The sequence below is a fragment of the Polyodon spathula genome, chromosome 41 (assembly GCF_017654505.1).
Source record: "Polyodon spathula isolate WHYD16114869_AA chromosome 41, ASM1765450v1, whole genome shotgun sequence".
Classification (NCBI taxonomy): Eukaryota; Metazoa; Chordata; class Actinopteri; order Acipenseriformes; family Polyodontidae; genus Polyodon; species Polyodon spathula.
In genome coordinates, this window is record NC_054574.1 from 925,923 (window position 1) to 941,405 (window position 15,483).

The 15,483-nt window shown below is 39.2% G+C and overlaps 1 protein-coding gene across 1 annotated transcript; it reads left to right on the forward strand.

The window, feature by feature from the left end:
- The first annotated feature begins 3,935 nt into the window (after positions 1-3,935).
- Positions 3,936-13,601, forward strand: LOC121305065 (calcium-binding protein 8-like). Its single transcript, XM_041236591.1, has 5 exons — positions 3,936-4,067; positions 7,699-7,823; positions 11,626-11,769; positions 13,316-13,428; positions 13,593-13,601. The coding sequence occupies exons 1-5, from the start codon at positions 3,940-3,942 to the stop codon at positions 13,599-13,601; spliced, it is 519 nt and encodes a 172-aa protein (XP_041092525.1). The 5' UTR covers positions 3,936-3,939.
- Positions 13,602-15,483: the final 1,882 nt, after the last annotated feature.

Below are 15,483 nucleotides of genomic sequence, written 5' to 3' on the forward strand. Positions count from 1 at the left end.
TCCAGAACACAACAATTTGGAGCATTATCAGACACATGCAGGCCAGATACACAGAATGCAATTACTGCACCTGCAAATTTAGAAACCAAAGCATGTACGGGATAGTATACAGCTATGGCCAAAGGTTTTGCATCAGCTAGAATTTTAGAAAAATAACTATTAGGTAGGTTAGCAGCATTAAAACCACCTACATTTACTCTATTCTGTTACTACCTGTATATATACATTGATAAGTATTGGAGCAACCTATCCCGCTACTGTCTAATACCTATGGTGTGGTTCAACACAAGGACTGATTGAACGGTAGGTCAGTCCGGTCTGGGCTTTTCACAAATATCAAAACCTCAACTGACATGTTCCTTTAGTTTTTATAACGATACCCTTTTCATTTTTGTACTATAAAAACATGGATATTTCTCCTAGAGATCAATCAATTTTTCAATGCACCCCCGTTGCCACGTAACTACAGACATGAATTCTCCAAATTGTTTGAATGATTTTTACCACGTGACATCAACAGCTGCGCTTATTGGTCGATTCCGAGCGTCTTGTAGTCCGGAATAAAGGGGAACTGTATTCTCTGACGACCTGTAGTTTCTGGCAGATGAGAGTCGATTTATCATCATAGGCTGGGCGATTTTCCTGGACCGACATATCGCAGGCGACAAAATCACCCCGTGCATGGTGGCCTTAATGCTATCAACTAATCTTACCTCACAAATTCTCTGAAAACAAGAACATAGAGTCACAGTTGTCCTCCACTTTGGAACAGACTTCCATGTCTTAATTATAATAAGTACTTGTTAAAAACAGTTAATCCAGAAAATGACCGCACTGTAAATCCTAAAACCGTGCATCAGTTCAGCCAAAAACTCCCTCTAGACTGGAGGTGTCGGTTCACAGACGCCGTCGTCGGTCATGAAATGTAATTTTACATTACATTGGTCTACTGAATTAACAGCATCCCGCACTCTTTTAAAAAGACAAGTAGAGAGCTGCAGATATATTGTTCAAAACATCATTTCCAAACGTGGTCGTGGTTGTTACATTGTATCACGCATGGCTGTTTCGGCGTTGTGTAAAATAAACACAATATTCTCTGTATTTTTTAATGGCACAACAGTTTTATACTAAATACACTTTACAACTTTGCAAGTGACTTAGAATTGTTGTGTTATTTTTTGCAAGACACACAACGCTAAAATAAGGCGAAATTCCAGCAGTGTTTCTCACATGTCCTGAATTTACTACAGCATACTGTGGTAAAGTGTAGTACTGCATAATGAACGTAGTAAAAGCGTTGTACAGCAAGCAGTACTGCAGTACAGCGGGGGTTAACTATACAGACGAATGCATATCAAAGGCATACGGGGAAACGGTAAAACGTGCCATGGTGAACTGTTATAACACACACACACATGCAACACAGCCTCGTCTGTTTCGTTTTTGTCCACCTGGTGTCTCACCTCTCTGGGGTAGGACTCGGGTTGTTATTTGGTTTTTGGCTTGCCTGGCCTTGACCTTACAATGTAAGTATTGAGTCTCCAGTTACTATAACAGGAGCAATGTTTTGGTTCCAAATAAGATATTTGCTGCCAGCTGTTTGCAGCCCTTTGGTGGCTGGACAGGACATCAACGACACAAAGGGGCCATTTCGTTCCACTGTCCATTTCGTTCCATTATTCCATTGTTCCATTTCGTTCCATTATTCCATTGTTCCATTTCGTTCCATTATGCACACCGCTGTTCTCAGATACTGCTGTTTTTCTTTCGCAATTGATTTGCTAGGGTGAAATGTGTTATACACAGCCCGGGTCTTTCTTTAATATTCAAGCTGCAGATTTTAATACGAACATATAATTCCCACAGACATTACAAAATACTTGCTGTGCACCTGTTAAAACATTCTTGCCATTGCGTCACTCTGTGAGTCAATGTACCCGGATACTGCTTGCAGCAGTGGGAGGTTATAAACGGCATGCACTAGCCCTCTTTGTTCAGGGGTAGAAATAAAACAGAAATACTTGGCTCCGGCTATATATACATAGGTGCTCCAGGAACAAATACATTTTAAATGAGCCATGCAAATTTAATAAAGGGGCTATATAACGTTTGTTATATATAGGCGCTAGTCTAACCATTTGAAGTAATTACGCATATGTTGTATATAAGCATTATGAGATATGCAGTATCAATGTATGCAAATAAAATACGTTATCTTTGTGGCTAGCAGACACAATTCCCTAAAATGAATACAGTAGCTTACAGCTGTGGCACAAGTAATATTGTTAAGTGTATTATATCAGCTTCTCGAAAACAGTCCACCTGCCTATGATGACTAGAACACAACGTAACAGCACCAGTTGACTCATGCATTGCACTACAGTCAATGCGCTCGGTTTGTTTCAACGCCGGTGTTCCATGCAGTTGGCAATCTACGGGTTAAATGTAGCGTGGGGACAGTGGATGGAAACAGTTTGTACAGTACTGGATAGAATGCCATGCGCATTTTTTTTTCCTGGATAGAAAATAGAGAATCTGGGAGAAAGATAATTCTCTCGCTGTCTTTATTTAGACCCGGCGTATCTTTCCTTCAGAGCTCCGAGGCTACAAGTACAGAGATTTTGCGCAAGGAAGACAGTGACGCGCGAAGGAATTAATTAAACAATAATAATAATAATAATAACATAATAATAATAATAATAATAATAATAATAATAATAATAATAATAATAATAATAATAACATACAAAATTAAACAATATATATATATATATATACCTATGTAACTTTGAATATGGGGATGCTGGAGAATAAAAAGGGCCACTCAATTCATTAAAAAGGAGAGCGTTTTCTGTTCCTTTGCTGAGATTGGAAATGGGACATTGAAACATGTACTACAATTCACATGGACTGAGCGCTTGTCATCAAATAAAGGCACTAGTGCTACCTTTCCTGCTGATAGAACAACAGTCTTGTGAAGACGGGAAATCATAGATCAATTCCACTGGACTGCACACTCGCGTTCCCTGTTATCGTAGTTTTGCCTGGCAAGGGATTTAGAGAAGCGCTCAGGGACAAACCCACCTAAAGGTAAGTCGTTAATAGAAATGATCGGTTGTGTTTAATTGCATTGTGTTACTGTGTGATGATGAATATTAATGTATATTGCATAGGCTGCGTTTAAAGCGCTCGACAACCATAAAGGGCTCGCTGCGCAGATCATTTTCACACCTGTTGTAATGCTAATGGTCCATTTAGTTGAAATTGGCTCATTCATTTGCGAGCCCTCAATAAATTGCCTAGTTGGAGTAAAATTATGTTTTCTGTATTGCCTTATTCGACCCCAAAGTCAGTATTTTTACTGCTGTAGTGTTTCCCCACAATCTCCCTTTTCAAGCAGGTTTACATGCGAGAAGCATTGGGAAAGCACAGCCATTGTTCACACTGAACTGATTTGAGGTAAATCGCTGTTCAGAGCTTTCTGTTGATTCCGTGTTTCTTCCCGGTGTAAAAAAAAAAGTATTAAATGAATGGGAGGCTGTAGCATCCATTACCTGCAAAAATCCATTGCCAGTGTTAGTGGTACAATCACAATACGTGACAATAACACATGTATGCTCATTATACACATTATAGTAATACTTCCATAACTTTGTATACTATAGTAACACATTCAACTTAATATAAGCTTGTATTAGGGGCTGTATAGTCAGCATGGTTATTTCCAAAAATTCAATTTAGTTCCTAATCTTAAACACGTCTATGGGAATGACCGGTCTTTGTACATACCATGTGTTGTAATGTGGGAGCGCTTGGCCACCTGCTTTCCAGTCTTCAAATATTAACAACGGATTTCCGGAAGCTTAATCCAAGAGGTAGTTAGTGCGGACCTGCCTGGGGGACTGCCTGTTATTGTTTGGGCTGGCTTTCGGACAGATGGAGGTTACAGGGTCAGCTGAAAGGGATTCAGAGGAACAGGGACCATGCGCCCTTTGTGACATGAGGGAGACCAGAACAGCTGACTCAGTCATGGAGCAATACCCAACAGTGTATGACCCATACAGGTAAGCAGTGCTCAAGGGCTGTGGCTAAAGGCTTTTGTAGCAGTACACGGGGGTAACAGATTGTATAGCACTTTAAACCTTTGCAAGTTACTCTGAGTCTAATTACAGTCCAATGTGACATACTGTAGAGCACTACAGGTGTGCAACTAGTAGTAATTCAATAGGGTTAGTAAAGCTCACCATGCCATGGAAGTATTAACTCTTACTCTGCAGTATAGACCCGTAGTCCGGGAGCCTGAGAGACTGTATTTCTACAGTACTAGCCTGACTTCTATTTGAGCTTAAATGAGTGAGGGTCTACATTTTAAAATAAATTTAGACTGCCCTCTAATGGGGTTGGGGTGATTGAATCTGCAGTTATTCTACCCAGATGACTGACAAGTCATTTACCAGCCGCTGATCAATAAATTGCAACAATGTAACTTGCTTTTTTGCTTTGAAGTCAGTTCAAGCGGCAGTGTGTTGAGGCTTTTGCTTCTATATACGTGAGGATTTCAGTGTGTTGTAAGGTTATGTTTTAAGTATGAGATCTGGATTGACTAGTAACAATAATGATTCAGGAAGAAGGAAACGTGTGTTCCTGCAGATAAAACAATGTAAACAAACTGGGTGGTCAATACAGTGTGCTTTCCGGTGGAATGGAGTGCAGAGAATATGAAACTCTAGAAGAATATTGTAACCATTCAGCAAGGAATAATGTTTTGGGATAGAATTGTACGTGGAAGTCAATAGTGTTTCTCAGACTCGTTTTTAAGGAATAATATTGCGGCACAGTCTTGGATTAGTGTGTGTTGGAAAGGTGTAATGCAGGGGGCAGTTGGGTTCCTTTTCCACCACAGGGTCTAAAATGAAAATCCCTAATGGTTCATTGCTCAGCGGTTTTGAAGTAAGAAATTGCCATCTGTTGTTTTCCCTGGCATGTCATGCAGAAGACTAATGCATAACAGAATGTGCCTTGGTGAGAAGGCTGGTGAATTAGCCTGGCCTGTGCTCCTCTTTCTCAGCAGGACTCTACAATCGGAAATGTTGTTTTTCTGGGTATGTTACCGGACTCTTTCATTTTCTCTGTTGGTTTGCCGCGTAACATAGATTTGGAGGTTGAATAGTAAATTCCAAGCAATTATGCAGCTAGAGCTTGAAACCTAATCTTGACCTCGGTAGAATGTCTGCTCTGATTGTGGCCCTGCTTATCAACTACGACTCAATGTTCATTAGCTAACCAAATCTGTCAAAACTGTCAGTTAATGCCCATTGGGACCACTTAAATAGTTAGCATCTTACAAGGCTGGTTTAATTGGGGCTGTCCCAGCATCAATTCAAGAGATGGTCAGAGCTGGACAGCCAATTATTAACTGTCTGTTTCTGATCCTGAATACTTAATGTGAAGATTGCTCAAGTCTGGCTTGCAACTCTGATGTCAGTGACACACTGCACTAAGTTAGGAATGCTGACAAGAGCTCAACCAAGAGTTGTCAGTGTCAGCAGTGAACTGGAGAAGAAGAATCCCTGATGGGATCATCCTTGTGAAAGGACAAGGGTCTATTAGAAGGGAATTTTGCCTACAAGTGGCACCCAATAATGAAATATTTAGAAAGTTGTTTCACCTTTAACTACCACAAAGTAGATTTGCAAAAATGTCCACGTTCGTTTGTTTTCCATTCATAATTTTCTTATACTGCCTCCCATGTGCCTTTTAATTGTTTATGGTACCAGCTTGAACAGGTGGAGGAAAAATAATTGACCTCACCCAGTTCAGAACAGATTTAGCCTGGCATTGCTGATCATGTCAGTAAAGAATATCTAAAAGCGTATTGTAGCTCCCTAGTTCCAAGGGGAGATGTGCACCTCGGAGAGAATGGATCAGTCTTAACTGAAAGCCTGGGACTTAATGGCAAATTAGCAGTGACTCAGCACCGAGACTGTTTGGAAGAGATTTTTCTCTGGTAAACTTGTCAGAAAGAATCTGTGTGAAGTTGATTTCAATTCCCAGGACCAGATGCGTGTCTCTTTCTGTCGGCATCTGCTGGGCACAAAACACTCAATGCAAATTGGTTATCGCAACTCCTTAGTGTTTGCGTTGTGATTGGTTTGTTCCGTGGTCACCCTAGACGTGGTCATATATACAAGCTGCACTTCCCTGTCTCAAATCAGTTTCAGTCACGATGGGCAAGACAGCTGAGCTGACAGTGTGCTGTATTAGGTGTTCAGTTGGCAGGAGCTTACGTATCCACAGCTTACTGAAGTTTCACGAGAAGCTGTCTTAAAAGTTATGACTTTGCTGTAGATTTCCATCCTCAATGTCTCTGAAGCAGGGATGGAAATAAGACTCCTTGCGTAACAGTTTGGTTAATTCTTGGTTTTAACTGTATTTAATAAGACACACCTGAACTGGTTACCTCTACACTTTGGCTTTTCACAAAGCTTTAACCCCTTAACCCAAGGAATTGAGCGGTTGTTCAAACGGCTTCTTTTTAAAACACATTTGAGAGTGACTCAAGTATTATGAGGAAACTGACAATTTGGATGAGCAGATCCAACCTGTCAGTAAATTTTAAATCCTTTTTCGTGCACCTCATTGCAAAAAAATAAAAAGTTGTTATCATTTTTATTTGTGGTGGAACACATGTACCTTAAGGTTATTTTTTTGTAATCTTTTTTCAAAGCCTTTGTTTTATTTCTGAAACAGTTATGTTGTGAAAGAAGCACCAACACTTCATGAATAAAAACTTATTTGTTAAAAGAAGCTCTTGTGGAAGGCACAATAAAGATATTAGTCCTGCTGCTACCGCTGAATATGTCAATGAAGTATTGAAGTTTCATGTCAACGCTTAGTTCAGGAGTCTTTCATTGTGGTTGAGCTGGAATCTGTCCAAAACGCACTGATTGACCTTAAAGCTGTATGTGATTACAGGATACCAGTGAACAAACCCTGGATAGATGACCCTGAAGATGCAATATGATTTGTCATTCTAAGCACAGTACATATATCACAGCTTGTCTCTGAGGAGCTTACAATGTTATGTACCTTCAATATGGGCTCTGTATCTCTTCAGGCAATATACCTACAAACCAACCATAAAACATTCCAATACCAACATTTTGTTGAAGTGTCAAGTCATACAAAATACATGCATGTACAGTTGTGCTGCAACATGCGTTCTGTTGAACAGAAGAGCGTTTCTCTCCTTTCTTTAAAAAGCAGTTCGATGGGTTATTCATTTAATTCTGAGAGATTTAAAAAAATATATATATAATATGGTATGAATTCTACTTTGGTTTTTCAGCTATTTCAAAATAAAAGACTATCTGAATATTCATTTAAAATTCAAAAGCATGTTCAAACATCCAACCCCCGAAACCTGTGTACCACTTTGGCAACCTACTAACCGCTTTGTCGCCACTATACCATCCTTGGCTGTTTCAGCACATTGCTAGCCAAAAAAATGTCATGATGTCTTCTGAATCCTTCTCCCGGTATTAATAAGCTTGAAGCCTGACTTCCAGCAGTACGGCTGTGTCTTTGCTGAGCTTTAAGTAAATCTAGTAAGATTCTTGTGGTGAGGCTTTGTTCTTTAAGCAGGCATAAAGGAAGATGGGTTAACTGTTGTGTTTGTTTCCTTTGGGAGTCCAGGGGGAAGATGCCATTCCACCATGTAACCGCCGGCCTGCTCTACAAGGGGAATTACCTGAGCCGCTCGCTCTCCGATGAGAGCGACAGTGAGCAATTAGCCAGCATCTCGGTGGAGGAGCTGGCCGGTAAGGGCACAGCCTTCCTGTACTACAGTCTGCAAAGTTGCACCTTTTTGACTGGATTTTTATTTTTAAAAAATGTGCTTAACTTGTGAGTCAGTTTGATTGTATTATACCTCACTTTACTAGTATCTTTTAACCAAGTAGAATATTTCATTCTGTATAGATCCTGCATGGATTGTTCTCTGTCAAAAGGTCTTAAGGCTGTACTAATAAAGGCTATAAGAATAAAAAAGTCATGGACACCTAATATTGTATTAGCTGCCTGAATTTGAAAAGTTTTGCAGTGACGTGTTCTTCCACAAACAGGGAATGTAGCTCTGACCCCAACTGATTAAGCTATTGAATCTATTGGTTGTGATTAAGTTATACATGTTATTTGCTATGATATACTATTCTTCATCCTGTACATCCTTTTCCTTTCAGTGTGTTACCTGTAATACCCCTGGCTGGCAATTTCTGTTTTCTTCTTCTGTTTTTGATAATACTCACTTCAGTAAAGAAAGTGGGCAAACTTTGCATTGGGCGTAGTCGGTGCTTGTTCAGATTGTTTTGTACATTTCCCTCTCGCTCCTTATCACTGTTTCTATTCTGGTTGATCAATCCATCAGGTCTATACTGTGAGCTGTGTGTGACAAGCCAAGCCTAATCAGACCGGGACGAATGCCATTGTCTTTTCTTTGTTTTAGCTTGACCAGTTTTCCCTCCCTGTTGCTGTGAGTGGCTTGGTGTCTCCACAGTCATTTTAGAATACCCACGAGGAATTTGTCCTCTGACAAAGCTTCAAGAGTTACACATATCAGTCATCACCTGCAACCCTCCGTCACTATCACATGCGCTTATATTAAACTATTACAGATAGGGGCTACTGTATATTGCTTTCTCCCTTTGAGCTTTATAAAACCATTAACAATAGATTTACGAAGGCCAGTATTAATTAAGCAAACACAAAAACTCTAATTATATGAAACTGCACCATAAAAATAGTCAGTTCCCAAGACATGCTTGTTATCACGCAGCCGCTACAATGTCTGCATATTTCTATATTTTTTTTCAATAAAAAGAGCGAAGCAGTATTATATATTCTGTATGATTAGACCCTGGTGTTGCTAATCTGGAGTGTGGGCTGTGTGTTAATTACAAAGCAGACTCGTCGGTCTTATTTTGAAGGAAGCTTTTGCTTAAGATCAAAATGCAAGGTCAGATTCATTTGTAGCTTCCATAGTATTCATCTTCTGCAAATCAGTTTCAAAGGTCAGAAGAAGGGTAACCAAAAGCTTCAGTACGATAAGTAATATTGGTAAACAAGGTAAATAATATTGTGCTGTATAGCTTTTTGACATGCACAGAATTTCACAAGCAAATATAACAGATGCCAACTTAAAGCTTTGTAATGATTAATTGATAATTAATGAAAATGGACCAGGGTCTGAAAGCTGTAAAAAAAAAAAAATGATGGTCACATTGTAAAGTTGCCAGATCATGATGGATGATTGATTAAGGGTTTCATTCGTAAACTGTGGGGTGTGATGAATAGACGTTTATGTATTGCAAGTCAATAAGAATTAAAATTGAAAATCATATTCATACAAAACATCATCTGAATTACTGACTCATAGGGCCATATTCACAAAGCTTTAACCAATGAGAGATTTACAGAAGGATTTATTTTTTGATAGATTTAATACCATTAGAGGATATTCATTAAACTGTGCCATGCTGTTGCTGAAAATCAAACTGTATATTCATTAAGAAACAGACATTAAAGAAAATAGTTAAAGCCTTGTAAATATAGTTTGTGAAGTGCTCCTGAAATGCATTTATCAGGTATGCCACAGAAAAGATTGAGCCAGCGCAATAGAGCAATGGAGTCCTGCCACTGGCCATTCCATATCAAATAAACTCTCCTTCTTACTTAGACTTACTGGGACTGTGTTTCCATAGCTCAGCTGTGTTCATCAATGCATCAGCGTTCTGCAAAATCAGGAGGAGTCATGTAAAAGCGTGTATTGAGTTTACATAGCAAACCATTTTAAAAACCTTACAATCAGGTGGCAATAGTAGAATATATTTTTTCTTTGATTAATAGGGTTAGATTTTCTTAGGTATCATGCTTTGTCTTTCTGTTCCAGTTCTTCCCTGTTCTGTACATGTCTTGAAAGTGTCAAGCACTGACCTTTGAGTAAGTAAATCATTTTATTTATTTTTTTTATCAGTCTTGCATACAAAACATAACTCGTTTTAATTTTTTTCTTTTCAAGGGAAGAACGTGTCATTAAAATTAAAAGATATAATTGGTTTGTATTTCTACAGTTTAGATTGCTCTGAACTGAGCAGAACAGTTTGGCAACAGTTTGATTGGATTTCATTTATTTATTTTTATGAATGTTAGGGCTGCTTAAAGTTAGAAGTAAAGATAAAGCAAGATACATTTTCATAGAAGTTCAATAATAAAATTTATTTTTTTAAATCAACTGCAATATGCATAGTTTATGTTCTTAGGAAGAATTTGCAAATTGCCTGTACAATATAAGTGCAGTCACAACAGAGCACAAATACATTATCTTATCCATATTTAATGATCATGAACAAACCTTTATTTGAAGTGTGACCAAATAAGAATTAAAAAAAAGAGTATGTCTGATTTACATTTTCTGCATTCTTCTGGCAAATATAAAAAAAAAGTAAAGCCCATCACTGTCACTTAGTAATGATCCTGTTTTAATTACCTTCCAGACTTTTGTCAGCTGCTGCATTCAGATGTGCATATTTGCATTTGTGTTTTTTCTTCTTTAACTACCCAGTTTTGAAATTAATTAAAGATTTGCAGCTGATCAATAAGAACGTCAATGAGGCAGGAATATTCACTCTTAATTAATTTAACGAATGAAACATTTAAGTTGATTTGCAGCTCTCGTCCTATGGTGCCCAGCCAAATGAAAAGACCTTCTATTGGCCAGAACTTTCAACCAATAGGATCAAACCTCAACCTTAATGACTGCATTGCATAGAATGCGATGTGGATATCGGCTGGCACAAGACATGCAGCAGTTATAGCTTACGGCATGCATATTGACCATGCAGAGTTCCTCTGTGCAATTTGTCTTAAACTCTACAGTATTCCCGCCATTACACTGAAAAAGACATTATCCAAAACATGTGCCCACATGATTTAGTTTCATGTGTTTTTATCTGCCAACACTTGATTCAGTGTTTATGTGTATAGAAGTAAAGACAATATAGTTATATCTTAGCTTGTTAGCAAAATTGTTCAGTATCCCTTTAAACTACCAGCCATACACAGTCATGTAATAATGTGCTGATAACTTTTTAACTGCTTGTTGTTTATGCTCTTGCATGGTAACTACTAGTGTAATACGTGTTTAATTACAAGGAAAAGGCCTGTGCCATTGTGTTATCATGCAATTACACCAGGTAACAAGATGTTGTTCACAAGGCCAGTTAGGATCTGTAATCTGGGTGGTTACCCAGTTATTGCAATGCAATTATATTTTGGGGTACTGTCAGCTTGCCTTGTTGCTGCAAGGTCTACTGTAATGGCTGTGTTTTAATCACCAATGCAAAGATTCAAACAGCTGGTTCACTGCCCTCAGTTTTTTTTTATCTTATCATCCCACAGTTGTGTGTTGTGCTAAGAGGTTCAATATACAGTACTGCTGCTTGAAAAATAAATAGCTTTGTTGAGCTTGTGCTCAGTCAAATAAAGATAATCCCAAATAGATTGGACAAAGGACGAGCTTACTGCGGGAATGATAATGGTAGCCATTCTCTTCCTTTCTCCTGGCAGAAATGCGGGAAGCATTCCGGGTGCTGGATCGGGATGGCAATGGGTTTATATCAAAGCAGGAGCTGGGCATGGCCATGCGCTCACTGGGGCACATGCCCAGTGAGGTGGAGCTGGCCATTATTATGCAGAGATTGGATATGGACGGTGAGTACACATATAACCCATTGACCCAGTATGACAGAACGTCTGACCGCTATAGAAAAAAATGGGAGAGCAGAGTCTGGTTATTGTATGATATAATAGAAATACTGTAGTAATACAGTGTGGGGTTTGATGGTTGAAATGGTGGCAATATTTAGATTCCAATATCAATTCTATGATCTCCCTGTTTCAGGGATAAAACTTGTAAAAAAAAAAAAGTTTTTGGTTTTATATGTAAGACATGAAAGAATCTTTTGTAGCTTGAACATCAAATCCCAGCAGTCTGGGATCTTTTGGTGTCAAGAATATCTTATCATTCATCAGCTTCCTCTCTGTGATAAGATACAGCCTCAAGGACCAGTGATGCTACTGACATTTTGTGTCCAGGCTTTGATGTATAGTTGATTTAAGTTTTAAATGTGATGACACATAGTAAATTCAGCTTCTTTATCATGATTTTCTATCTATGGTCATTTCGTATTCTTGAGCAGCCACTCACTGGCTCAGCAGATAAAAACATTAATAAATAACAATCAATTTGAACCATGGCCTCCTTGGCACACTTCATTGCTGTATCCAATAGCAAACTTTTTTTAGTTTTTAAGCAGAGTGAATTTACAGAACAGTTAGTTTAGGAATCCTCTTGGAGAAACTTCAACAACAGTGTCCATCACTCTCAGCTCTATATGAGTTGCTGAATCCCTGATTCCAAGTGTGTCTCTTCTATCGATCCACAATGCAAAAGAGCATTCCTCCATTTTAGTTGTCATTGCATTGAGAATGAGCACTCCATTACACTGTCAAATCAAAGTCATTTAGCTTTGCAGTCGTGCCTGATTTAAAGGGTCACTTTCAGAGTAGACTGAAGTCTAATTAGTAAGATACAGTCATCTTGCATGGGCAGCGGTTTTCGTTACAACGTTGCAGGAGATGGCTGTGATTGCAAACACATACATTTGCATTGATAAAATCCTGGAGCAATTCAGCACCAGGATGGCTTCCTGCTTTCTGTTTTCATGTGGTATGTCTCCAGCCTCTGGCTGTCTTGTTCATTTTGATGCCTCGCGTGCCTGGGTATAGTTGGTCATGGCAATGTTGAGTTAGAACTCATTCTAGTCAGTGCTGTCTGACTGGAAGCTTTCTTGTGGTCACCAACAATAAATTTCATTTTCTACAGTATTGTTTTCCGCATTTTGCTTGCATTGACCATGCCACTAGATACACAAGAGTGTGCTCAAACTAGACATGTCATTAGGCTTATTCTCTACTACTCATTAGATACAAACTTGACTTTTAAAGTTTTAAGGTTATGGATGAACCACTCGTGAGACAAGACCTTTAGCAAGACTTCCATCACATCCAATTGCAGAACCAATTGTAATGCATGTCATGTATGGATGGGTAAGCATACACTGTGGTCACCACTGCATGACCTTATCGGAGTAGTACAGTATATTCTTGCCTGCAATCCTTGTAAGGTCTTGACGGCACTGATAAAATGAATGAAACAGTTGTTTGAAGATCAAAAACTTGCTCTTCTCGTTTCTAGGAGATGGCCATGTGGACTTTGATGAATTTATGACAATACTGGGCCCAAAACTTTTGTCTTCCGAAACGAGGGAAGGGTTCCTCGGGAAAACGATAGACAGCATATTCTGGCAGGTAAGAAGCTTAAACTCGTTATTGCCATTTGTTGGTGTCGATTGAGAGCTTAAAAGACTTACTAAAGTGAGACTGCGTGTCTAAAAGTCTCCAGCTCAGCTCTTGAACTAGATTCAAAGACTGCGAAAAATGATGCTTTCTCTTTCTGATCTCTGATAATTTAGATCATTTAGAATATCATCATGCACCTGAAGTCTCAAGCTGTCTGATCTTAAAGGACGCAGTTTAACAATGTGCAGTGGGATCCTATCTTTAGAATTAGGCAAGCTCTTCAGCAACTCCAATTGGGAGAGACAGACCAGTTTGGCCCCTTGCTATCCTGCGGATGGTTTCTGTCAAGACGGTTCATGGTCCACATTATTTCTACAAGGCATCTACTGTCTTCTTCACTTACAAATAAAAGCCCAAATTATCTAGCTGTATAAAGAAATACAGATTGAGTTTCAGAAGCCTATGACAGATATCCCTGTTATTAATAATTTATTTAAAGTGGCAGGTTTATAGATCACAGTTGGATGTATGTATATGCAATAACAAATTCTTGCTGGCCATCTGTCAGGTAATCTCTATAAACTCCTGCTACATTAAAAGGAAAATCTTAAATTGCTGTTTTTCTAGCAGAGCATATTCCACATCATAATTATATGTTTAAATAAGCAGGCATTGATCTATTTATACTCCCTTTGCTGCATTAGATTATAGGAAGTCTACCGACAGAAAGCAACAGAAAGTAACAACTAGCAATATAGCTATATATCCCCCCCCCCCCCCCCCCCCCCCCCCGTCCGCATGTACAGACTGCCTGCCAGGGTATGCACTGTGAAAGAAGGGGACATCCTTGAAGGCAATAGGTCCTGTCTGGGACAGAGCTAAATGGAGATGTATCTCCTGTTCAGTGGTGTAGTCGAGCAGGAACGCTGTTCCAGCTCTATTTTCTATAGACATCAGTGGTGTAGTCGAGCCAGAACTCACATAATAACCAAACTATTTATTATTATTATTATTATTAATTTATTTGGCAGACGCTGTTATCCAGGCGACTTACATGGACAGTACAGGGTTACAGTGCAAGATTAATATTTAAATACAGTATAGTTTATAGTAAGTGCAAATGATACTGCAAAATAAAGTATGAACTAGCAGTGTAATAGTGCAAGGATAGTGCATTAGCTGAGGATCCAGTGATGTGATGCTAAGGTCAGGCAAGTCTAGTGCAGGAGGGGTAGATCAAGAGATCTGCAAGTGCAGTCTAAACAGGGGGGTCTTGAGGAGGCGGCAGAAGGCTATGAGAGACGGAGCAGTCCTGAAGTCCTCCGGTAGCTGGTTCCATCACTGAGGGGCTAGGGAAGAGAAGGAGCGGACACGGGATGATGGAGAGTGGAGGGAAGGCATGACCAGCCGGCCAGTAGTGGAGGAGTGGCGAGGGTGAGAGGGGGTGTAGGGAGAAACGAGGGATTGGAGGTTAGGAAAAGGGTGGTGTGGTGAAGAGAGCAGTAGGCAAGAACAAGAGTCTTGAATTGTATGCGAGTAGAGATAGGTAGCCCATGGGGTAGCATGACAGTGGCAAGGTTTGGAGAATACAAGATGACTGAATAGGAAATGGTACACAAAGTGATTCTAAACACCAAGAATACATTAGTTAAGATAATTGTGGTGTTGCAGATCTGTACCAGGTTGCTGTTTAAGCTTTAAGGGAAAGTGAGGGGAAAGTGAATGAAGGGAGTGAATTGTTATTGAATTACATTGTTGTTTTCATTTTTGTGGGTTCATCTGTCAAGGTATTTGAGCATATGGATTGCTGTAGTGTACCCAGCAGAGGTCTTGCAGTTCATTATGTTTATAATGACAAACTAAAGTATTTACTTAAATGCAGTGAGAAAATGAGATTTCAGAATTTGATTATTTTCGCTTGTCGGCTACATCAATCATTACAATCACCGTCTGTAGGCTTGATGTCTTTTTCTTTCCTTGAAGGTTAACTGCAGCTCGGCATATGGTTATTACCTAAACATATTCTCACATTAACTTTCAAAAAGTAACTTTTGAATGGATTAT

Bases quoted from the DNA above. Each gene is read 5' to 3' on its own strand.
- LOC121305065 (XM_041236591.1), top strand. From the start codon at position 3,940: ATGGAGGTTACAGGGTCAGCTGAAAGGGATTCAGAGGAACAGGGACCA. The intron at 7,824-11,625 runs GTAAGGGCACAG...TTCTCCTGGCAG, and splicing joins CTCGGTGGAGGAGCTGGCCG to AAATGCGGGAAGCATTCCGG. The intron at 11,770-13,315 runs GTGAGTACACAT...TCTCGTTTCTAG, and splicing joins GCAGAGATTGGATATGGACG to GAGATGGCCATGTGGACTTT.